Source organism: Camelus bactrianus, chromosome 16, assembly GCF_048773025.1.
Source record: "Camelus bactrianus isolate YW-2024 breed Bactrian camel chromosome 16, ASM4877302v1, whole genome shotgun sequence".
In the NCBI taxonomy this organism is placed as follows: domain Eukaryota; kingdom Metazoa; phylum Chordata; class Mammalia; order Artiodactyla; family Camelidae; genus Camelus; species Camelus bactrianus.
The window spans coordinates 40,719,577-40,744,811 of record NC_133554.1 but is presented as its reverse complement, the minus strand read 5'-3'; the positions used below and the strand labels follow the sequence as shown (position 1 = coordinate 40,744,811).

Genomic DNA, 25,235 nt, shown 5'->3' with positions numbered 1-25,235 from the left:
CCTAGTCTCTGTTGACAACAGAGAGAAAAGGACCACTTCATGGACTTAGTGGAATCCAACCAGCCACCTCCTAGCTTTGCAAACTCACCCCAAATCCAACAGAGTGGAGGGGGACGGGAGGAAACCAGAGCTGCCCCTGGCCCTGTTCCCACATCCCCAAAGCCAAACTCCAACCCAGAACCTGGGCTCCCACCCTCACATCACCTTCCACCTCTCCGAAGAAATCCAAGATTCCAGGTACAGTGATGTCAAAGGAAGTGATGCCCCTATAAGGGAATGGAGCGTCGGTATTCATTCCTGTGTTTAGGGCCACTGCTGTCTGTTTCCGTTTTGGTAAATGATATAGAAGTATCTCACACACACACCCACACACACCCACAAGTACACATACCAAAATTGGTGAATTTTGAGAATATAAACACACCTATATGACCAACACCCAGATAAAGAAACCGAACATCACCAGCCTCCCAGGAGCCTTCCTTGTGCCCCTGGGACCAACTACCCTGACTTCCAACACCTTATACTCATTCTGCCTTTTTTTGCTCTTTATATAAATGAAACCACATGTTACATGCTCTTTTCCATCTGGCCCCTTTGCTCGACAGTGTTTGTGTGATTCGTCCACACTGTTCCGTGTGGCTGTAGACTGTTCTGGGGTACGGTGTTCTGCTCCACATATTCACCCCGGTGTATTTGTCCATCCTACTGCCCATGGCCATTGGCTGATTTCTAGTTTGTTGGCCATTACAAACAGTGCTGCTGTGAACATTCTAGTACATGCCTTTTCACTGCAGCCTTTTGCCTCTCAGAAGACATAATAAGTTGAAAACTACTGCTTTAAATCAAATCTTGAGAAAGCTAACCGCTCTGACCTCTCCAATTCACCCTTTCATTTTTTAAAACATAGTCCTTTCACTATCTATGTGGTGCCAAGTAAAGAGCACTGGCCACAGGAGTCCAGCTTCCTAGGGCTAAAGCCCAACTCTACTGCCTATTTGCTGTGTGTCCTTGGGCAAGCACTTAACCTCTCTGTGCATCATTTTCCCTACCTGTAAAATGGGGAAAATAATAAGACTGCTGCTTCTACTGGGTTGAGGATTAAATAAGGGAACAGGGTCTGCACACAGTAAGCACTCATCAAAGTTAGTAGCTGTGGTTACTGCCAAAGGCACCCTGTCTTTCTGAGCGCCCTGCCAGGAGAGGTGCACAAGGCCCTCCCACAGGAGACAGCCTCTAAAGACAAACAATGTCACCACCTCCAACTGGAACAGAGCTGTCTCAACAAGCCCTCCCCACCACCAGACGGCTCTCCTTCTGCCTCTCCAGACACTGAGGATGCATGGAGGCCGCAGCCACTGGCCTTGTACCCACAGGGCACTGGATTTCACTCAGCAGGTGACCTAAACCAGAGGCACCATTTGGGGTCATTGTTAATGGTGTGCCAGCAGTCTGGTGACAAGCTGCTGGGGCACTAACAGTGCCTAGAAATCGCTGCCTGAAAGAAACAAATGTTTTAAATGTCCATGCAAAAGGAGTGTAAAGTAGAATATTTAATTTTTTTTTTTTTAGGCGACAAAGGCTGAAAAAGCCCCATCAAAGCAAATGGTGCAGAGACCTTGGAGCAAGAGACTTGCACTACTGGTTGCCATGGCAACAGTGTTTCACAGCAGGAACTCATTTTCATATGACAGTGACCTGTGAAGGGATGGGCAGGGCAGCGCCTAAAGAAACTTAGTTGAAGGTGGAACTGTTTGGGGATGTGGAAGGTGGCGCTGATTTTGTTTACCAAAAAAAAAAAAAAGCATTAAAAGTGTCCAAAGAGACAGAAATGATCTGAGGGCTCCATGGGGGTTCTCTGTTCCACAACTTTTACCTAAGACACACATACACACGTTCACACACACACAGCCTGTTTCAAAGGCCTCTGGGACAGTTGTCACAGTCTCCCTTAGTCACTGGTCCCACCATTAACCATCTGCTTCTGTCCCAGAGTCCTTTCCTGGAGTCCAGCGGAGTCCCAAGCAACCAGGCAACCCCACCACCAGTACTTCCCAAACACCTGGGCCAGGTGCCAAGAGGACCTGTAACACACTCCCTAGACTGAAGCATATGCTTTCCTGGACAAGCAGCAAATCCTACTATCAAAAAATAGGCTCAGGAGTCAGACAGACTTGAGTTCCAACCTCTGTTCTGGCCACCTACAAGCTGTGAGGTTTAGGCAGGTCCCTGGTCCTCACTGGGCTTGTGTCCTCACAGGCAGAACAAAGATAAGAATCGTAGCACCGATCCCTCTGGGTGTTGCAAGGATAACACACACAAGGGAAGATCAGCTTGGAAAGAGCAGTGCACATCCAGCACGTACTGACCACTCGATAAACAGCTGCTATGATTAAGAGCTGGAAAAGCATCTCTCACACCCATGATACAATCAGAGGCTAACAGTAGATAACAAAAGATCAAATTGGGTGGCACAAAGTGTAATGAATCCATCCGTGAGCCCAGCAGGAGTGCAGGCCAGTGGGAATCTGGAGGTGGGCCATGAACCAGACTCTTAAGGATGACCGGAGATATTCTTGGAGGTCTGGGGAAGGCAATTTCTTCACTGAGCATTGACAGGGTACCAGCGTACTGATCCTGGGGATCCAGAAGGAAGGAAAGAGGGTTCAGGGACACAAAGGGAACTGTGAACAGCAGACAGACAGCTGCGGTCCTGAGGCCAAGGAAGGGGTCCCCAGTGCAGCTAGGAGAGGCAAAGCTTTCCCAGGAGACATCCTCTGAGCTGGGTCCCAAAAACTAAGGCCAAGAGGGCCAACCACGGTAGAGAGGGAAGAAGTCTGAGGACTGGAAATTCGTTCCAGAGACTGAGGCCACGTGACTGAGGAACTAAACGAGGTGGAGGAGCTGAGCTTTGTGCGGGAGGAAACTGGGAGCCTCTGAAGACTTCCCAGGGGAGAGGGTCAGTGACAGGGGAAAAGCAGCAGTTAGCCAGGGACCATGGGTCTAGAGGCAACATGCCAGATGGACGGTGGGGCTGGAAGGGATTCTAGCATCAGACAAGTTAAAGGGCCTCTGAACTCTGGCCTGAGATGTTTAAGGCCTGGAGTAGTTGCCTAGTCACAAAGGTGCAGGGAAAAGCGAGACAATTCAGGGAACAGTGTGACAAAGGCAAGGGGTGGGGGAGGGAGGACCCACCGCTGAGGAGTGAGAGAGGGCAGTTGCCTGCGAGGAGGACATGCCGAGTTTGGGGTGTCACTGGGCATCCAAGGAGCCAGGACTAGAGCTCAAATCCAGGGTCGGGGGGACTTTCCTGAAGGCTCCTGATGCCATTTCTCTGAGAAGCTAAACACGAGGGCTCACAAAACATCCCAGAAAAGCGGGAAGAGGGGTCAGAAGAGGAGAAGAAACGATGGAGAAATACGAACAAAACCAGGAGAGAGGGGTGTCCCAAAAACCACAGCTGAGATGGCTGCAAAGACAGCACAGGCCCACCGGGGTCTGCTTCCTGGGTAGAAGGACCGGCAGCAGGACCAGGCCAACAAAAGAGTGGTGTTTGGAAACAAGCTGACTTTCAGGGAAGCAGTTTCAGCAAGTGGTGGGGCCAGGAGCCAGGCGTGAAGGATTAAGAGGGGCGGCATGGAGCCAAGAGGCAGGCAGCAGGTGCAGAGCACTTGTCGGGAAAATGTCACAGTGAGAGAAAAGAGGAAATGAAGCTTATTGCTCCGATGAATGTGATTTTTCCTCCAAGAGATGGGAGGCCAAGGGGATGTCAGAGGCAGGAGGATGGAGGGGGCATGGACACCCGGGGAAGGGCACAATCGCCCAAGGTGTGGGGGAGGGAGGGGCAGAGACTGGACTGCAGCCCTGGCTCTGCCAATGCTCTTACCAGGGTGTCCAGGGACACCCTGACTCCCCCAGATCTCTGGATGCTGGGAGGTTCCCAAGTAGCTACACAGATGGAGTCTGATCTCTCCCTGAATCCCCCTGGCCCTGAACTCCCTGAGGATGGGTTTCCACCTCCAGCATCACACCCCTCTCCAGGGCTACCTCCGGGACTGGGGGGGAGCGGGGGGAGGATGGAAGTATTACAGACCACGCAGGTCCTCAGCCATCTGAGCAGCCAGGCAAGGGACAAAATTCTCCAACTTCCATCAGAGACCTCGCTGCAGCCCAAAGAAGGGTTCCACCCCAACAGCTCAGGTGTCACCAGCACCGCTGTGAGCCCAGAGCCTTCATCCTGAAGGCAGTGAGGCACCCGGGGTGGATTTCTACACTTCCTCCAAACCTTGGCCTGGGAAAAAGAGGTGGGCCCCACAGGAGAGCACAGGGTTTCGGGAGGACTGGAAAAAAAAACCTAGGGCAGGACTCTCAGGCTGAGAGGTGGCGAGGAATCCTGTCTGGCCAGCGAGAGCTATCTCCATCCCGCCCTCCTCACACCCTCCTGTTCACCAAGTGCCATCCTGACCACCTAACCAGGGGCGAAAGCCGCAAGGGCCAGGGCCCAGGCCCGCCCGGGTGCCCACGCCCATCACCTGGGCTCCTCACGGAAAGCGAGGCCGAGCGCGGAGGGGCGGTGCGCGCCGTCCCCGCGAGGCCCCGAGGCCCCTCCTGCACACGTGCGCGCCTCGCAGGCGCTCGGTAAACACCGCACTTGTTGACGCGCCCGCCGGAGCGCTCGCCGCAGCGCCGCCTGCTGGTCGCCGCCGCCCTCGGCCGCCCGCTCCCTCCCCCACTCGGCCGCCCCCGCCCGGCCCCGCGGTCCCTCAGCGCGGGCGGATGACCGGCCCCCTCCTCCCCGAGGGCCCCCGGCAGGCTGCGAGCCGGACGCGGAGCGCCAGGCGTTCGGGGGCCGGGCCCAGGCGCTGCCCCGGGCCGCTCGAGACCAGCCCCGGGTTGCGGGCGCGCGAGGCGGGAGGGAGGGAAGGAAGCAGGGAGCGCGGCTCGGGCCCTGCGCGCGCCCCGCCGCCCCCGGGCTCGCCCCCACCCCGTGCGCAACAGCTCCCGGCGCTCGCCCGCCGCTCCGGGGCTGCTCTGCGTGCCCCCGAGGTCCCCGCCACCGAGCCTCACGCACTCCCCAGTCCTCGCACACTCGGCCCCGAAACGGGGGCACCCCCCCTGGAGCCAGACTCACCTGGGGTCCCGCCGGCCGCCGGCGCGCTCCCTGGCTGCCCTCTGGCGGCGGCCGCGGGAACCCGGTGGCCGCCCCGCCCCGCCCCGCCCCGGCCTGGGGCCTGAGAAGCGGGCTGAGGGGCACCCTGTAGGCCAGGGCCCCTCTGGGTGGCTGTCCTTGCCATGGAACCGGTCTCAACGGCCCCTTCCTCTTATTAGGTTACAAATATTACTGTCTGTTCCCCAGGCAGCTTCAAGCCCCCAAGCCCTCAAATGACCCAACCTAACAACCCCAGGAGGCAAAAGGAGGGCTCTATGACTTCCGGGGCCTGAGACAGCACCTGGCATCAGCTAAGCTCAACGCGCATTTGTTGAATGAATGAACGCTCCACTGATTGATGGACAAACTGAGGCAACTTGCCACAGTCACTAAAGGAAACAACAACGACACCCTAAAGCTTCATCAGCCCAGTGTCTTGCTCCACCATTTCAGGAACATCTGCCACAGTGTCCGCTTCCACCCACTCTGAGCCTTGGTGCCTGGCTCTGTGTCCAGGTGGGGTGGGAGTGAGAAGCACGGAGGCGCAGCGCTGAGGCCCTGTCACCCTTCATTCTCTACCGGAAAAACGATTCAACCAAAAAATTGTTTATGAACTGATTTCCTGAGATAAGCCCAGAAAATGTACCTGAGTGACGACCACATCTGGAAGTCCTGGTTCCCAGACTCACACAGCAGCCTCCACTAGTACTTGGGTCATTTAGGTTCTGCATCTCGTCTGTGGGAGATGCGATCTTGGGCAGGTGCGCAAATCTCTCTGAACTCGCACTGTCCCATGAACTCTATGCCGTGACGGAGATGTCATCAGGCCGTGCTGTCCACTAGCCACTGGTCACGTGGGATGGACTTTTTCATTTCATTTCATTTTACTTCATTTCAATTTAAAACTGCCAGTGTAGCTAGTGGCTAAGCCTCGGTTTCTTTATGTGCAAAAGGGAGGCGAGGACTGAACGAGATCATATAGGGGAAGCCCCTGATTCTAGGCCTGGTTCACGCTAAGAGCTCAGTCAGGAGTTATTAACGTCATGCTCACCACCATCATCACCTCCCTAACCTTATGACCTCAAGCTGCAGGGATTCTACAGGTCCTAGCTCACGACCCACCCCACAACCACCCCTCCAGGAGTTTTTCACACCATTGCTTGCACAGCCCGTGAGAGAGCGCTCACCATCTCTAGGAAGACCCAGCCTCTCTTTGGACTGCCGGCCACCTGAAAAAGACTGCTTCGCTGAGCTGAAGTGGCCGCCCCGCGGCACCTCTTCCTGGCCTACCTCTTTGGGGCTCAGACAAAGTGAATCCCCACCTCCAGCCTTTCTTCCTTCAGTATCAAAACTTTGAGCAAACCCCTCCCCGCACCTCCCTCCGCTGTGTGCCAGGCTCCGGCCAGCCTGGGGATTCTCACTTGTTTCGCTTAACCCTTGTTTTCCCAGGTTTCACCGCGTAGTTCCAGTGATGGTAACAAAACAGCACTTGTCTAGCTGTGTCCTGGGGTAGCTCATGTGGGAGAGCAGATACAACCTCCTAGCTCCATTAAAAAGGTTTCCTCCTGTCCTGGCCCAGTGTTTCTCCTCTTGGCGCAGGAGGCAGTACGTTGGGCCCAGCCCATTTCTCCACCCCGCCCCACCATCATCACCACATCCTCTTGGTGGTGGGTCCTGTCATGCTCACTGCAGAGGGACACGTGCTTGCACACGTGTGCGCACACCACCATACAGGGACACACCACCCTCAACGAACCAGGAGCTGCCACGCAGCCTCTCACCCCAAGGTCATGGCAAGAGTCTGCTGATGAGGCCCTTTGTTTTGAGAACACCTCTTTCTAAAGCGTGGGAAAGAGCGCCCACCCCCTACCCCTCCACTGTGAAGTTCAAAATGGCTGCCTCACCTCTGTTTTTGCAACTTAGTCCAAACAAGCTCATGGCTTCTCTTTCTTCAAATGGATTTACGGGATGATGGGGCAACAAAAGCAGAAAACCCCTTCGAGAAACTGAGGGTGCCCGGAAGATGGGCATCTCGCACTCCCCCGCAGATGTGGGCTGAGCTGGTGACACTCCGTACCTCCCGGAGGAAAGTGTGGTGAGCAAAGACGTTTAGAGGAGTTGACTCTGCCTCCTGGAGATTTGGGGGCCAACATGAACCTAGAACACGGTCACCGAGCCACAGCTCTGTTGCCATTTTGGGCTAGTTAATCCTATCTAGTGGGGAGGGGCTGTCCTGTGCATTGTAACGTGTTTTGCAGCATCCCTGGCCACCCACTCCCCAGTTGTGACAAACAGTCTCCAGGTGTTGTCAATGATCCCAAGAGGGTCTACCCTCCTACCACCACCTCCTATCATTAAAAGCCATTGGCCTAGAGCCTGTGTCTCTTCCTAGCCTAGAGAATTATGGAGGGGAGGGCAGGGTGCTGCTTGGTACTTGCAGTAGTGGGTAGGGTAGGGTAGGGCAGGCCTGCATTTCCACTATTAGGCCAGAGGAGTTTGCTAAAGACCGAGAGGAGACTGTGCAAGAGAGCTGGGTTCAGTCTTGAAGAGGTTCCTCACCAAGAAAGTGGCTGGTAGGGCAAGGGAACCCTGGTCATCAAAGGCTGCGGGATACGGCGTTTGGGGAGACGCTCAGAGGGAGAAAGAGAACGTATCGCGTAGGGCTTCCTGGAGAAACCCTAAATGCTCTAATCTGGAGGAGATCAAAACAGAAAAAAGATTAAGGGAGGGAAAGAAGGGAGCTCTCCTCCTTCCTCCCTCGAGAAAAACAAGGTAATTTCCTGTTTCAGCCCCATCAAGTTGAATTTGTTCAACAAATTCTTTGCACAATCAAATAAGAATATTTTTACCCAGACTTCTGCTTCCTTCAGGATGGAGTAACAGGAAACAGAGTCAGCTTCATGCCTGAAACCATTAAAATATCAGGCAAAACATATAAAACAACAACATTCAAGACATTGGACATCAGGCAGCAAAGGGGAGTGATCCTCAGGAGAGAGGAAACAGCAAGGTGAACCCTGTTACTGCCTAGAGAGAGTCCAGGCCATGGTTCAGAGAAGGAGAAATAGGCAGAGTCTAGCGGTTAACCTGAATGGAAGAGACAGAGCTGGAGTCTAGGGAAATGAAACCAGCTAGAGTTCGCAGGGCAGAGTGCTAGAGAGGCGAGAGATGCAGAGAGAGAGAAATCTAGAGGGCTGCAGAAGGTCCCCCCGCCCTGAGAACTCAGTGAGTACTGCTCAGTACGGATGTGGGAGAAAGCTTCTGGGGCTGGGAGGGTGAACCACCCAAAAGGATTAGTGGGAACAGCTCCCAGGGCCCCCACAGGGCGGAATAATGCCTGTTCCCGACAGCCAAAGTGGAAAACATCACAGTTCAGGGGCCACTAGTTAGAACCCTAAGAGTCTTGCCTCAGGACTAGAAAAAATTAACCTTAGACTAAGTCCAGAAATCCAGTTCTGGCCCCACCTAAGAAAGCTTAAAATCAAAAGTGGAAAGGATCAAACTCTTTCCAGGTAAGTTAACTGCCACAACCAAGTTCAAGAATGTTTATAGGAATTCAAAAATATCCTGAACCCAACAAGGTAAAATTGATAGTGTCTGGCATCCCATAAAAACATTACCAGGCACACAAAGAAGCAGGAAAATGTAACTCATAAGAAGAGAAAACTCATTCATTGAAACTGATTCAGACACAACACAGATGACAGAATTGTAGATAAGGGCACTGAAATAGTTATTAAGGCCGTTATTTCATATGCTCAAGAAGCTAGAGGAAAACTTGAATATGTTAAGTACAGATATGGAAGTAAAAAAAAAAAGACCCCATCTGAACTTCTAGACATGAAATCTATAATGGCAAATTAGACATTGCAGAAGAAAAAATGGGTAGCTCCCCTACAAAATCCTCAGCAAGGTCTGCTTTTCTCTCTGACACTTCTGTGTGAGTGGATTTTGGTGGACAACTCAAAGAAAATGTTGAGGAGAGTGCAGAACAACAAAGACCCGTAGGGCTCAAGGCAGGGAGTCATGGGAGAGTAAAGGCTTCATATTAGGGATGGGACTGCTTTGATTTCCAGACTTAGGGGAGCCCCAACTGACATCCTAGTTATTAAGAAATCTTTCCCAAATTTCCTTTGGTTGCTTCTGCAAATTGGCTCCCCGCGCTGCCAAAAAGGCCTGGTGTTCCTGAGACCACAGCAGATGTGCAACTTGGAGGGGCACTGAAATCTGCTACATGAAGAAGATGGGTAAAACACCTGGTCTTCAAGAACCTCATGGTTCAGCAAGGAAAACAGAAACATGAAATAATCTCTGGACAGCGGAGTGTCTGCTGTAACATGCTGGCTACCATGTACTGATCACCTGATAGACAGGTACCATGGACATAGGACATCGTTTATCTCCATTTTTCTGCTATGAAAGTTAAGACATAAACACCTTAAGAAATATACCCAAGGTCATCCAGCCAGGTAGTGGCGGAACCACTACGCTATCCTACCCCTGAGGCTGCATAAGATACAGAAGAAACACAGAGGCGTGAACTAGAGTGTGGCAGGGCTCAGCGGGGGCTTTTTTGAGGAAACACTTGTTCAGAAACTCAAAGGAGTAGGAGTTTGCCAGGTGGGCCAGATGGGAAAGGACATTGCAGGTAGAAGGAACCGCAGGTGCAAAGGCACAGAGAAGGCAGGAAAGGGAATGTTGAAAAGTTGGGAGTGGAGAACAGGGAGGTGAAGCAGAAAACAAGCCCAGAATTGTGGGTCAGGACCAGTATGAAAAGGGTCTCAAACACACTGCTAAGGATGCAGATTGTAGCCAGCTAGTTGTTTCCAGTCTTGGGTCTGAATTCTGAGGCACCATCAAGAAGTAAAGGGAATCGGAGGGGAGGCTATAGCTCAGTGGTAGAGCACATGCTTGGCATGCACAAGGTCCTGGGTGCAATTCTCAGTACCTCTGTTAAAATAAATAAGTAAATAAATAAAACCTAATTACCTCCCCCCAAAACAAAAACAAAAATAAATAATTAATTTAAAAAAAAAAGAAGTAAAGAAAATCAGCAACCTAGGTGCAGGTGTGTGAAGAAGACATGCTTTTCTGTTGAGTCTGTGAGACAAAGGTATATAGACATTAGCTTCCACAGATTCACTCACAGTTGGAACTGCTTGCTAACAGAAGACTTTATGAATAAAATGCATCCTCGTTATAGAGTTTTATAGATTTCCAAGTGCCACTGATTGATGTAATTATCTGTGGCACAGATATTCATGTCCTCAGGTTACAGACGTGCTCATTTATGTGCCCAGAGACACGCTGGCAGGAATTAGTGGTTAAAGCTCAAACTCTTCTTAATTCAAGGTGTATGGTGTTCTTTTGGTCCAATAAACCACAGCTCCTTCTATCTGTTTCCTATGACACTTTCAGAAGGTTGGAGATAGGGAACAGGCAGTGTGGACAAGTTAGGTGGCAGGACACCCCCTCAAGAACCCAAGAATTTCCAGTGTCCTTAGTGATCCAGGGCCCCAATGGCTAGTACCCTTTGGCCACCGGATCATTTAGAGGACCCAGAAACCCTCACTTCTGGCTTCCCAAACTGGATCTCTCCAGGTTGGTTTGGAAATACAGGCAGCCCAGGACATTTCTATAAATGCCCCAGCCCCCTATGAAGTGTACACTGATGAGGTGGAGGGGTTTCCAATCCCTCACCTTCCCTGCTCTGACACCTTTGGAGTTCAACAGTACTTTTTTTTCCTCCCCATTTTGCCTTTAAAAAAAAAAAAAAGTAAAAACTATTTTTAGAACAGTTTTAAATTTTGTTAACCTAAACCAATAAAACAGCTGGTTATTTTACAAGCAAAATGTGCTTATTCAGGAGCAGCACAGAATTGCAATTTGGAACATGTAACTATGGTGAAGCACGAGCAAAGGAGAGGAAGTTCTTTTATAGAGGAGAAGGAGAAGATGGGAGGGGCTATTATAAATAAAAAGTCCATTGGAAGAAACTGGGAGTTCAAAGTATAGTGGCTTTTCATTGGCTGAGTCTTAACCATCTCTCATTGGCTGAGCTGTTGCCAGGCAAGGAGAAAATCTTTCTTCCTCCTGCTGGCCATAGCAGTGTAGTACCTCCTGCCATACAAGGTGCAGCTCTTCCTGTTGGGATCTGCATTTACGTTGAATGGTATGTGGGTGACAGTTCCCCTTCTGACTTCCTGACTCCATATTAATGAGGTATCCTTTCATTAATTTTTACAATGTACAGAAAAATTAAGCAGATAAAATAGAGTTCCCATATCTCCCTCCCCCCACCACACACACACACACACACACACACACACACACACACACACACAGTCTCCTTATTATTAACATGTGACATCAGTATGGTGCATTTGCTTCTAATGAATCGATATTGAATCATTATCATTAACTAAAGTCTACAATTTATTCAGATTTCCTTAGTATCTGCCAAAAATTCTGTTTATGTTCCAGGATTCCATCCAAGATACCACATTATGTTTAGCTACCATGTTTCCTTAGGCTCCTCTTAACTGTGACAGTTTCTCAGACTTTCCCTGTTTTTGATGACCTTGACAGTTTTGAGAAGTACAGGTCAGTTATAGTGCAGAATGTTCCACTATTGTAATCTGTTTGATGTTCTTCTCATGGTTCCACTGGGGCTATGAGTTTTGGGAGGAAGACAGTAGAGGCAAAGAGGCATTTTCATCACGTCATATCAAGAGTACCCACTACTCAATGATTTATCATTGGTGATGTTGACCTTGATCACCTAGCAGAGGCAGTATTTGTCAAGTTTCTCCACTGCAAAGTTACTCTCTCCCTGGAAGTCACAATACACAGCCCACATGCAAGGAGTGTATATTCTCCCCTCCTTTAGGGTGGAGAAGCTACATGATTTACTTGGAATTCCTCTACATGGGAGATTTGCCTCTTTCCCTCTGTGATGCTGTGATATAAGAAGAAATATATATTTTGGACTTCTTCCTGGTCCCAGGTCAGAGCTCCTGAAAACACCCTCTCATTTCTATGTGATTAAGAGCTATAAGATCAGCTCTTATTAAAATAGTTTTTGTCCCAGGCTCCTGAAGCAGCTCCAGAGTGATCAAGGTGGAAGGAGCATCTTTTGTCATTCAGAACAAGCCCCTACACCTGAGTTTCTGTTCCTTCTGTGACTTTTGAGAAGCCCGGAAGGATGGGTGAGCTGGTTGCTATGGGAACCAACCTTGTGATTAGAGGGTGACCTCTGGAGATTGACTTAATCATCAATAGCCAATAATTTGATCAATCATGCTTACATTATGAAGCTTCCATAATAACCCTAACTGAAGGGGTTTGGAGAACTTCCAAGCTGGTGAATCAAGCTGCTGGGAAGATGGTGTACCCAGAGAGGCCGTGGGAACTCCGCACCCCTTCCCACAGACCTTGCCCTGTCATCTCTTCATCTGGCCATTCACCTGTATCCTTTAATATAGCCTTTGTGATAAATTGGTGATAGTAAGTAGACTGTTTCCCTGGGTTCTGTGAGCCATTCTAGCAAGTTCTTGAACCTAAGAAGGGGGTCATGGGAACCCCCCATTTATAACCAGTCAGTCAGAAGTACTGGACTTGCAATCAGTATCTGAATGGGACAGGGACAGTCTTGTGTGACTGAGCCCTTATTCTGTGGGGTCCGCACTAACCCTGGGCAGTTAGTGTCAAAACTGACTTAAATTGTAGGTCATCTAGACTGTATCTGCCGAGAATTGCTTAATGTGGAAAAACCCACATATCTGGTGACATGAATATTGTGTGACTAAAGGAAACAAAGAAAAGTGTTCCTTTTGTTGGTGTCAGAGAGGTGGGATTTGCTGGAATGGCTCTGGCTCATGGGAAAAGGGTTTGGGAAGACAAAGGGTGAAAGTGTGGGGGCTGAGGAACCTTTGATCCCTGGGTGGCTGCGTGGTCACCCAGGGTGTGAAGCAGCAGCTGTGCAGCAGCAGTTACTAAAGGTAAAAGTGACCAATGGGACTTAGAGCCGAGGCCCTTCCCAGGGAGCTGGTTCACTGGATGCGTAAGGAAATGCAAACTAGTAAGGAAAAGGCAAAACATTCTCTCCCTTGGCTATTGTTACCTGGAACCGCTAAAATGAAATTAAAGAGCATTCTGGTTTGGACTTTGATGATAGACCAAGTGCAGATTCGGGGGGGGGGGGTGTCAGTCTCAACTTTGGCCACGAGCCTCAAAGCCACCTGGCAAGAGGAAAATTATGCAGTGACAACAGAAAGTACCTTTGAGGCTTCTTAAAGAAGATACCAAGAACATACTCAGCATGGGAGGAAGGCAAAGCCACGGAACTACTGAAGGCAGAGGGTATAATGTGAAGGAGTGGTCTCATTTTGCAGGTCAGCATCATTGGTACAGGTTCCCAAGGAACCTTTATTAAAATGGATTGTGAGAGTTATTTAGAGGCAGTGACTTTGATTGGAAGTGCTGAAGAATGGAAGAGCAAGTTTGGGTTGGTACAGGACCCTCACCTCACTGTGGAGTAATTACAGATGACTTATATGTGATCTGGGCGCAAAAGCAGCTTCTAGGGGGAAGGGTGTATATAGCTCAGTGGTAGAGCACGTGCTAAGCACGCATGCGGTCCTGGGTTCTAATCCCCAGTACCTCCATTATATAAATAAATAAACCTAACTATCTCTCCCCCCAAAACAAACAAACAAAATCAACCAATAAAATAATTTTTTGTTTTTTAAAAAGCAGCTTCTTTCTGCCAGAACAGCCAGCCTGGTGGACTAGAGAAGAGCCACTGTAAGACCTGTATACATTGAGAAGGGGGACCATCCATCTTTCCCTGTAAATGTCAGGTGGTGTGCCGTCAGATGAAGCAGCTCATGTGTTTTGATGTAAGCCACGTGGGACGGGCTTTATGATGGCTGGGAGAGTCACCCACCAAATATGTCTAGTACCCAGGTCATGGTCAATGCTGTGGTTAATGGGGTGCCTTTTCTATGAGTACCTCATAGAACCTTACTGCTGCAAAACCCAGCAGCAGTTCAGGAAGCCTTATCGCATTTGCTGTCTTGGCTTTCCCTCATGAGTCTTCCATTAATAAAAAAAACACATTATGTTAATTAATGAGAGAATGGGGAAAGTTAGAGAGAGGCAAGGGACTGGTTTAAGCATGGTGAGCACTTTTAAATGGTGATTAAGAAATAAGGTGAATAAAGCACACACTGTTAGGAGCAAAACAAAAAGGAAACAGAAAGGGAGTCACACAGAGACTCATCCCCACAGGGTGAAACGGTTAGTAGAAAATAGGATGAAGACATCAATGGAGTTAAAACAAAGGTTTTAATGCAGCACTACCAAGGGTTGGGTGGGCCAAAGGGACTCCCTGCTGGTTCCCCAAATTTAAAAGACACCAAACAGGTCCACTCTATTGACTCCAATTTGGAGAAAGGTAAAAAGGCAGAAGGCAGAGATTTTAACTAGAAAGCTGACCAGCAGTGCCTTGGAGCAGCCGTTAGATAGATACATCGAGATAAAGGTTGAGGAATGAGCCAAGGTGGCCTGACGTATTGCCAGGGGCCCCAGGCCTTTTGCACTTTAGGTGGTAAAATGGCCAGGGGGCAGAGAAGAGAAGTTTCTGGAAGTCCTTTAGGTAGGAGCCCCACAAACTGCGGTAGGAAAACCCCCGGGCAAAGCTCCATGCTGCAATTAGGCTATGAAAACATAAAAATGTGGGGGTTGACGGGGTTATGAAAGTTGGAATGTTTAAACAGGCTCTATGTAAAGTTGCGTCTCCTTTATCTGAATGTTTTATGGGAATGGATATTACGTCTGGCTGGGGAGTACTTCCTCTACCCAGTATTATAAAACCAAAGCCTGGTGATAAAGTCCACAGGAATATGAGGGCTGATGGAATTAAGGTGAGAGTTTGTAGGAGAACTGAAATGTTCGAACAGGCTTCGTGTGGAGTGAGTGGTTGTGTAGAGACCCGGTTGTACTAGGGGGAGATGGACATGTATCTGACTGGATAATGTTCCCCACCTCGTACTATAAAACAGAAGGCATGCAATGCCACCCTTCAAGCCATATTACTTGGACACACTAAACAGGCCCCAACAAGATACTGGAGCCCACATGGTGTGGAGCAAAAGTTGGAGCGCTGGTAGGGAGAAATTCTCCGACATTTATTTTATAGCTGGATGTTGGTACCTCTTAATCCTTTTCACCTATTTCATCCATCCCTCTGCCCACCTCCCCTCTGGCAACCACCAGTTTGTTCTCTGTATCTAAGACTCTCTTTCTGTTTTGTTTGTTTGGTTGGTTGGTTGGTTTTTTAGATTCCACATATAAGTGAAGTCATACGGTATTTGTTTTTCTCTGTCTGAATTATTTCACTTTGCATAATACCCTCTGGGTCCACCCATGTTGTGGCTAAATGGCAAGATTTCATTCTTTTTATGGCTGAGTAATATTCCATTGTGTGTGTGTGTGTGTGTGTGTGTGCGTGCACGTGTGTGTGTGCATGTGCTACATCTTCATCCATCTTATTGCAGAGATCGTTTCACAATGTATAAAAATACTGAATTATTATTGTACACCTGAAACTGATATAATCTTGTATGTTAATTACAACTCCAAAATACTCTGCGTGCCAGCCCTTTATGGAGTGTAGACTGGGCTTTGGTAAAAGCCTGTGAGCACCTCCCAGCCATGACTACTGGGACTTTGGACTAGAGAATTTCCATCTGAGAGGTATTTACTAGCTTGCTATATGATATTAATTGAAACTGCCACTATGACTAAAGGACAAAAAATAATCTTGAAACCTGAAATACCTGTGATGTCTTCTCGGCAATGTCAGAGAAACACTCTAAGGGGGAAGGCAATGTCCAGAAAAGTTCCAGAATAACACAGAAGTGGTTGACATGGGGTCATGCTGCCTGGGGAATGCAAGGAGGAGATAGGCACGGGCAGGGAGCCTCTTTTCCCCCAGGACCGACCCTGGAACAGTGTGAGGAGCTGCTGGCTTCTACTGTCACTTGGACAGTGCCCCGTAAACAGCTCTCGACTGGCCGACAGAGTGCCTGCTTTGTGAATACCAGTTCCAAGGTGAGTGAACATCCTATTTGAAAGGCTACCTCTCCAGTTGAAGAAGCAGTTCCAGGACCAGGGCTGCAACTACAAATCTTGGAAGCAGGGATCCTTAGCAAGAAACTGTAACTACATAGGAGAAATAGCAGGATGGTGAGTGCGGCTGCAGGGAAGTGAGGAGAGGGTAGCAGGTGTGAGCAAACCATTCATAAAGCTCTCTTCTTCTCCACGGACACTCTCTTGGCCTTTGTCTTGAATCAGCCTAAATCAGGCTGCCTCATTTTGCTTTAGAAGCTCCCCAGTTGTCCGCCACATGGATATAATGCAATTTATTCAATAGGTTGTAGGGTTTTTTTCTTCTCTTCTCTTCTCTTCTCTTCTCTTCTCTTCTCTTCACTTCACTTTTCTTTTCTAAGGGACCAGGAGGTACGAAATGAAGATCAGGAAGCAGTTGGAGTGGGTTATAAAAGGAGGAAAAATAAAGGGCAAGCCTACTCTTAACAGTTGCAAAGCCAGGGCAAGAGTAGAAATGGAGGTCCACGTGCCAGATGTCTAAATATTAAAAGTTATGAAATAAATTGACATACTATTAAATAAAATATGTCCCATCTTCTCACCTTGACAAACAGACCTTCACACCAGTCTGGAAGGCCAGATTTAAACTGAGAATTGCAGGCTCTCTGGGGTTCTGCACCCAGTCCACAGCCTGCCCCCCCTCTTCTGACTCAGCTCCATCCTACACTGAGAAGGCCCTTGAATGCGCAGGTCTGGACACCTCAGCCTGCCTGTTGAGTTTCTACCTATGCTGCCCTCGGCCCGGGGCTACTCGAGAAGATGGGCTCAGGAATGAGGTCCTACAAGCAGGCAGGGGCCCTTTGGGCAAGAAATTCCTAGGGGCCAAGAACTCAGATTGTGGGTTTGAAGTTGGGGGAGGAGTGGGAGGTGCTGGGTGGGCAGGACCCCTTGATTTCCAGACTTCCTGTCCCTTAGGGAGGGATACAGCTGGGGGAGAGTCAGAGCAGGGTCCTGTGAAGCACAAGGCCCAGGGGGGGCCTACTTGCCCGAGTCTAAGGCTGGTGCTGCTGGAGAGTGGACATGCCTGCCTCCCTTGGGGAAGGAACTGACAGCGTGGAGAAAGTGGGCAGCAGAGAGCAGGGAGCCGGCGCCAGCAGCCCAGCCAGCTGGGGTGACCTGGGCTGAGCAGACAGCAGGAAAGGACAGAGCTGCCAGCTCTACCCAAGCATGCCATGTCAACAGTGGCCAAAGGGGCAAACTGATCCTCATAGAGAAAGAAACCTCAGCAACTACCTGCTCAAAACAGTAACAGCCGCTGAAACCGCAAAGAGAAAGTGTAAACAAGGAAGCTGAAACAAACAATGAAAATACCATCATCTTTTCTGCTGGTCAATGAACATCACTGTAAAGCTGACTGCTCTCCCACAACATGGGGATGTGGATTCCTGGCCCATAGTGGTAGCTAAGTAGCACTGAGAGGTGAGCGGGTCACTGTGCATCTCTGTTTCCTCATCTGTCAAAAAGGGATACACTTGTCCTAGCTCGCTCTGCTTGCAAGGGACTTTTATGATAATTTTAAAAAATGTATTCCTTTGCTGGATGTGAATTTTCTCTCTCAAAGTTGACGGGCTGGCTCAACATAACCTTGATGCAACCTTCATGAAAAGTGAGAAGAGAAGTGGTCAAGCTGCCTCATGCTAGATAAGCATCCAGGCAAAGAGGACTGGCCGAGAGGGAAGACAGGCCAGCCTTTCTTGGAAAAGGAGGGTAGCCGCTCTTTGTAAGCACCTGTCTGCGAGCACCAGGGTAAGTAGGGTATAGAGCATCTGGAAAGCAAACTGCATACATCTGCACTAGCAGGTCATTTACACACAGGACCTCTGTCATTTACATTTCACTTAGCTTCTGGGTACAAAAGCAGACAAGCGAGGAAAGATTTCAAGTACTCGCTGTGTGCAGAGCTGTGCTGAATACTTTAGGGAGCTTGACAGTGGATGAGCGACTGAGGAAAACAGAAAAACAGAAAGGCCCTTTACAGAGCAATGTGTTTATCCATGCCTGTGTGTGGATCAGTAATAATGACTGTCACTACGGAGTACTAGGAGTGACGAAATTTATAGATTTGATGCCCTCCCCATACAAATCGCAGCTGGCTATTTTGAAGAAATAAACAAGATGACTTGAAAAAGTATATGGAAAAGCAAGGGCTCTAGAATAGTCAAAACAACCTTCAAAAAGAACGAAGTTGGGGGACTTAACACTGTTTAATATCACGACTTACTGTGGGCGGGGAGGGTATAGCTCAGTGGTAGAGTGCCTGCTTAGCAGGCACGAGATCCTGGGTTCAATCCCCAGTACCTCCATTAATAAATAAATAAACCTAATTACCTCCCCCAACAAAATAAAAAAAGACTTATAAAGCCACAATAATCAGGACAGTGTGGTATTGTTGTAAGGAAAAGACAAATAACTTAATGGAACAGAATAGAGCCCAGAAATAGAGTCACACACATACAGTTAATCGATTTTCTACAAAAATGCCATGTGAAGTCAATGGGGGAAAGGAATGTCTTTTCAATGAAAATTGCTGGAACAACTGGAAATCTCTTTGGGAAAAAAAATGAATCTTGATCCCTATCTGACTTTATCCACAAAATTTATTTGAGACGGATTGTGGACCTAACCTAAAACCCCAGAACCATAAAGCTTCTTAAAGAAAACAGAAGACTATCTTTGTGATCTAGAAGTAGGGAAAGGTTTCTGGGCCCACATACAAAAAGAACAAAATTTTAAATGGTTTCATCAGAATATAAAATTTCTGCTTATCAAAAGACACCACTAAGAAAATGAATTGACAAGCTGCAGACCTGGAAAAAAAAAATCTTTGCAGCAATATACCTGACAAAGGATTTATATCCAAGACATGTAAAAAGCTTTTACAAATCAATAATAAAAATATAAACATTCCAGGGACAAAATGGGAGAAGACTTCAACAGACACTTTACAAAGTAAGTTATACAAATGGCCAATAACAGTTTAAAAAGTGCTCAACAACATTAGTCACCAGGGAAATGGCACTTAAAACCACAGGAAAACACGACTTCATAAATACTAGAATGGCTAAAACCAAAGACTGATGTTCCAACTTTCTACTGCTCCATAACTTATCACCCCAAAACTTAGTAACTTAAACAATTACAATCATTTTTTTTATTTCTCACAGTTTCTTCGGGTCAGGAATTGAGGAATTGTCTGGGTAGGGCTGGTTGGGGAGTCTCTCCTGCTGTTACAGTCTGACTACAGCTGGAGGTGGGAAAGTGGGGCCTGGAGCGGCTAGGACATCTCTCTCTCTCTCTCTCTCTCCTTTCGTATATTCTTAGGATCTCTCCATGTGGTCTAGTTCGGGCTTCCTGGGGGCACTCAGACTTCTTACCAGGAGGGTCAGGTCTCCAGGAGCAAGTCTTCTGCTAACCACGTGGATATGCGTTCTCTTTTATGACCTGGCCTAAGAAGTCACATAGTGTCACTTTCGCCACATACTAGTGGTAACAAGTGGGTCCACCAACCCACCTAGATTGAAAGGGAGTGGAATTAGACTGTCTCTTGTTGTGGCAAGATTCTAGAAGAGCAAGTGGGATGACAGATGTCATTGCAGCCATGTTTGTAAAATACAGTCTAGTGGATAAACCTGGAAAGAAAAGGTTACAGCTTCTACCAGGCCTTAAGTCACACTAAAGTTCAGTCTTGATACTGCTTGTGATGGGGCCCCACTGGAGGCTTTTAAGCAAGAGAGTGAAATTGTCCATCATCTTAAGAAGTTCATTCTAGCAAATGGGTGGATAAAGAATTTGTGGGCGTGTTTGGAAGCAGAGACCACTTAAGAAGGGCGTCCAGAAGTTCAAGTCCTACCTGTGGTGGTCAGCCCTGCCCTAGGTGAGCGCACAGGGAGAGAGTGGGGGCAAGGAAGGCTGCCAGGTCTCTGGCCTGACCCTCTGTTTCTGTCACAGAGATGGAGAATGATGGAGAAGTCAGTTTGTTTGGTCATGGGCTTGAAAGGCCAGGGTAGACGTACAAAATTTGAACTCGGGGTAAAAATTTAGGAGAGAACACACAGCATTTAAAAAGGCGCAGGAGTGGACGAGATGTCCGTCAGCCCAAACATTCAGAACCTCTACCCTCTCTTTCCCTTGGCACCGCCGACCACGCCAAGCGCGCAGGCCGAAATACGCACGCGCACATCTGCGTCTACAGCAGCTCCTGGGTGACAGCCTCCGGAATGCGCACGCGCGGTGTGCGGCGGTCGCCATGGAGACGCGTGGCTTGGCCGGGTTCTTCTCGCCCGGAGCCGCGGACTCAACTGCAGCTGCGGGTCTCGGGCTGCCCCGGGCGCTGGGGGTTGGCCCAGCGGGCGGATGGAGGGTGGTGGTGGGGCCGGGGCGTCGGGGTATGGTGAGAAGGGCGAGGACAGCGGGGACGAGGAGGAGGAGCAAGAGGGCGGCAAGGCGGGCTCGCATGGGTCCAGACTGCCCCCCATCGCAGGCTGCGCCTCAGAACTGACCAAACGGAAAGTAAAGAAGAAAAAGAAGAAAAAGGCCAAGGGGTCGGGCAAGGGGGACGGTAAGAGGAGCAGCTAGCGCGGCAGCCTCAAATCCCCTACCTGAGATTCTTCTCCATGGACACCCACTCCCACCTCTCAGAGACCCCCCACCCCGTCTACTTGGGGGCCACGTCAGCCCAGAAACAGAAACTTGCCAGTCCCAGTCAGAGGTCTTCCCGCTCCCCGCACATACCACTTACCGCTGCACAGTGATGCCCCAGCCCTACCCATAGAGATCACCCTTGTCCACAGAGACCCCCAAATCCTGCGTTGAGAATTCTCAACAACCATGGAGACCCTTAACCCCACACAGAGACAACCCACAGATACTCAGTGTTATCCCCACAGAGCCTCCCCACCCAACACTGTGACTCCTAGCTTTACACATTCATTCAACTTTCTTAATCCCTAAGTCCAAATTCAAAATCCTAACATCCGTACCTTCTGTACAGAAATCTCAAGCCCTCCTACAGAGATGCCTTTATCCTCACACACAGACTTTCCCAACCCAAAGATACTAAGGCACTAGTGACAGCCACTCACACACAGAATCGCAGACTCCTGCCTTCCACCTAGAGACCCTCCTTATGCCCTCGTACATTAGGGCACCTGCTTCTGGATGCTGTGTTGACACTCAGGACACGCATATAAAGTATCCTCCCTGCACAGACCATCCTCCCCCTTCCCTCATTCACCAAGGCCGGCCTTTGACTGCATACACCATCACACCAGTCACAGCTGCACACTCTCTTGTAATCCCCAACACCCTCAAAAACACCCGCTTGAATCACTATAACTACCAAACAAAACTAAAGCGCAGATACCCCAGCAGGCACACGCATTCACAGTCTGCACAAACAAGCAGACACTCTGGTACACACTCACCGCATAGACCCCTCCTGCACACATATAATCACACACACGGGGTTCTCACTCCAGGCTCTCCCGGGGACACTTCACAGGTGTACACACACCAACAACTGTCACAGACCCACAGAGTCCCTATAGCTCACTGAGCTCCTCTCATAGAACCTGCTAGTGTCATGACAAAGGCCCTGAGCACTCACTTTACAAAGAGAGAATGTGTCTGTCCTTGGGTGCTGTAAGTCTCCACTGTCTCTTGTGTGGTCCACTTCAGGGTCTCTGTCAGAGAGGTGGCTCTCATTGACCCTGGCACAATGGGCCTGACCTCCGGCACAGCTAGTCCTGGGTTCAAGTTTCTGGGCCCTGGTCCTTTCTGTGCAGAGCCGGCTCCCCTGGCCAGCTGGAGGCAGATGGAAAAGCATCCTTCCCTATATCAGCCTTGCAGTATGGGGAAGGGAGCAGTGGGCAGACTATAATTCCTTCTTCAGGTGGAATTGTAATAAAAAGGGAAGAAAACAATTCTAGAGTTTAGGTCCAAAAGCCCCATGTGTAGCTGCCAAACCAGATTAGGAAATTTATTATCTTTGGGGCTTAGCTTCTGACTCTAGAAATTACAGTGGCACGTACCTTATACTGTCAGCAGGGGACACCAAATAATTGTTGGGTAGTGGGAAAGTATAGAAATATCAAGAGAGGATTTTTTTTTTTTTTTGGTGGGCAGAGGGAGATCCCCCCCCCAAATAGGATGAGCTGATGAAGGAATCACAATTTGTAGTGTTTTATATGCATGTTACATAATTCAGAAATTCTATTAATATTTTCCCAAAAATCAGTACAAGCCACACAGCAGACATATTTCCTGGCTTGGCAGAATGCTTTTGGGAGTCAGATTTAGGAAGCTTTCCTCTTGTTCTCCATTTCTTCCATCATAAAGTGTCTAGACTAGGAGTAAGTCACAGACTCCCAGAACTGGAAATTACCCTGGTGAGCATGTGGAGAGAGGAAGAGGGGGGTGCCACACGGAAAGAACAGGGCACTGGGAGTCAGGCCTGTGTTCAGATCCTGGCTCTGCCACCTGCTATGTGACATTGGCAAGAGACTGAAACTTGGAGTCTCTTTTCCCACCTGGTAAACAGGGCTGATAGCCTTTACCCAGAGGACCTGGCTCATAGGACATGCTCGATAAACAGTTCCTCCCTCCCCAAAATGACAACCCAAAGCATCTAGGCAGTGGGTGTGTAGGAGGCTGGTGGGATTGGCCACCTGAGCCCTAGGTGAGGAGGGGCCTCCACTTCCCCTTTACATCTTTGGTGGTTTGGGCATCGTCTCTGAGCAGGCTGAGAGCAGGCACCACAAACGTTCACACTACCCATCTGCTCAGCAGATAAACATCAGAGTCGAACCCTGAAGAATCAGCAGCTGTCTTCATCCTTCCATGACATCTTAAGACCCAGCAAAGATCACGGGGCGGGGCCGGAGCACAGACAGGACAGGAATGAAAGCAAGCTCACCCCTTCTTACTCCTCCGCCGCACGTCTCTCCCACTTTACCGAAATAGAAGAGAACCTTTCCAACCGGGTCAACGAAAGTCTGCGTTGGGATGGAGCTCTCGCCGACCCAGAGGCCGAAAAAGAAAGGATTCGCATCTATAAGCTGAACCGGAGGAAGCGGTACCGGGTTTGGGCCCTCAAGGGCTTCCACGCGGACCTCGGTGCCGAGGAGACCCCCGAGAACCCAGCCTGCCTCTTGGACCAGGACGGCGCCCGAGCCGCAGGCGGCACGCACTGAATGCGGGGCAGCCGAATTGCTGCTTTAAAGGAAACCTTATTCCGAAGCTCCTACACTCCGTCCGATCTAGCTACAACTATGCCGGAGTGAAAACCCACCCATGACGCGGACAAGCTTATAATTTATCCTAACCACGAGCTGATGTGTTTAAAAAAATAAATAAATAAAAATAAAAGGAAATCAGACCTACCTCTGAAGCAAGCAGATGTCTGAGGTCTTGACGAGCTCAACTCTCCTCCCGCCAAGACAGACTTCGTTGCTCAGAAAAGCCACAGCTGCTTCAGAGTGAAAGCAAAGCCGTGAACTAAACTCTTTCCCGAATTTCCTGTTTTTCAAATAAGCTGGCATCCTCTAGTTATGTGACTTCCCAACACAGATATCTATAATCTCCCCCCCCCCAACAAGAAAAGAGTGTGTAGATGGTATCAATTCTAAATCTTAAACTAATTTCATGGGTAAAACTCCTCACGTAGCATGTTTCTGTAGGCCCATGGAAAATGCCCCAAATATCCTGGAGACCATACTTTAATTAAATATACTCCCTGCTCTTATGTGGCTTTCAGAATAAACGAGTTCTGGGGTTGGGGGTATGGCTCAGTGGTAGAGCACATGCATGAGGTCCTGGATTCCATCCTCAGTACCTCCACTAAGAAAATAGAATGGTAATTAAAAAAAAAAAAAGGGTTCAGCAAAATAAGTGAATTCCAGAACGGCATCTCTGGGAGGTTATGATGTGACGTCTCAAAGGAATATTGCTTCTCTTATCAATATGGTCCTTCCCTAATCCCCCAAGACAGCATTTTGAGCAGAATTCTGGAGCATTAAAAAGACCCTACTATACTACTTGCTCTAAATTAGCATTCTTCCCTTCCACAAATACTGAGGGCCACGTGCTGCCTTAGTTTGGATTCTTCAAGAAGTAAAGACTCAAATGCAAGTAGATTGATTACCTGGGAGGTGAAGAAAAAATCAGCAGAGGGGATACCGGGAAGGAGAGAGTCAATCCATGGATCCTATTAAACCAGCTTCCTTACTGGGCAGCTGGGCCTTAGTCCTACCAGGAAACAGTGTCGGGACTATCCTGCCCGAAAGGGAGGGAGCTGGGGTATTAGACTCCCCAGAGGCCTTGGTTCAGGGGTCCTGGGGACTGTTAGTTCCCTGGCATTCCTAGAGGCCAACTTCAGTTGGGGAAAACCACCTTCAGGCACAAAGATGCAGCCCAAAAGTTCCAAGGGATGGGGTGGTCTCTGGGGTGGCCTCGGTCCCCTCTGTCCGGCACAGTGCAGGCCCTGAGTGGGACAGAGTGGAGGTTTAGGATGAAGGTCCTGCCTTCAAGGCATTAAAGACACACCGTGTACTCAGGAGAAGCTGAAAGCCAACGCCAAGCATCATAGAATGTGTATTTGAAAGTTGAGCAGAAGTGGTCCTCTTGGTCTCTGCCAGCCCCCAGCCAACAGGCAGCCCTCATCCCCCTCCTTAAAAGGTCAGGTACAGAGTTTTCTCCTGTCAGCCCTCGGACCCTGGGAAGATACACTGAAGGGCCTTTCAGAAGAGGCCTGTCCTCCCCAGGCCAGGACCGTCCCCTGCCACCAGGTTGGGGGGTACCCATGGAATCAGGCAGAGGGGACCAAGTGCTTGGGTGCGGCTCCGTGGGGAGGAGCAGGTGGGCAGTGAGCTAGTACTCAGCCTCAGACCTCACCCAGTGCCCCAGGTTCAAAGTAAAG

General features: G+C 49.2%; 2 protein-coding genes across 5 annotated transcripts in view; one reads left to right on the top strand and one right to left on the bottom strand.

Moving 5' to 3' along the window:
- Positions 1-24,110, bottom strand: part of RPH3AL (rabphilin 3A like (without C2 domains)) — a 142,496-nt gene extending 118,386 nt beyond the window's left edge. For 2 of the 3 annotated variants that reach the window (XM_074343203.1, XM_074343204.1), the window contains exon 1: positions 5,132-5,176. The gene's annotated coding sequence lies outside the window, so the exon portion shown is untranslated. Of the gene's footprint in view, positions 1-5,131; positions 5,177-23,701 lie in introns of those variants that run through there. The other variant, XM_010958216.3, reaches the window with a different exon arrangement.
- Positions 20,273-23,692, top strand: LIAT1 (ligand of ATE1). 2 transcript variants are annotated; one of them, XM_010958332.3, is made up of 2 exons: positions 20,273-20,879; positions 23,108-23,692. In XM_010958332.3, exons 1-2 carry the CDS (start codon positions 20,675-20,677, stop codon positions 23,509-23,511), a joined length of 609 nt encoding a protein of 202 aa, XP_010956634.1. In that variant the 5' UTR covers positions 20,273-20,674; the 3' UTR covers positions 23,512-23,692. The 2 variants fall into 2 exon arrangements, with proteins under 2 accessions (XP_010956634.1, XP_074199307.1); XM_074343206.1 differs by having other exon boundaries at positions 23,105-23,692.
- Positions 24,111-25,235: the final 1,125 nt, after the last annotated feature.

What these genes read in the sequence shown, in the direction of transcription:
- LIAT1 (XM_074343206.1), top strand. Translation starts at nt 20,675, where the DNA reads ATGGAGGGTGGTGGTGGGGCCGGGGCGTCGGGGTATGGTGAGAAGGGC. An exon ending in GGGGTCGGGCAAGGGGGACG is followed by an intron (nt 20,880 to 23,104) that starts GTAAGAGGAGCA and finishes CCATCTGCTCAG; the next exon opens with CAGATAAACATCAGAGTCGA.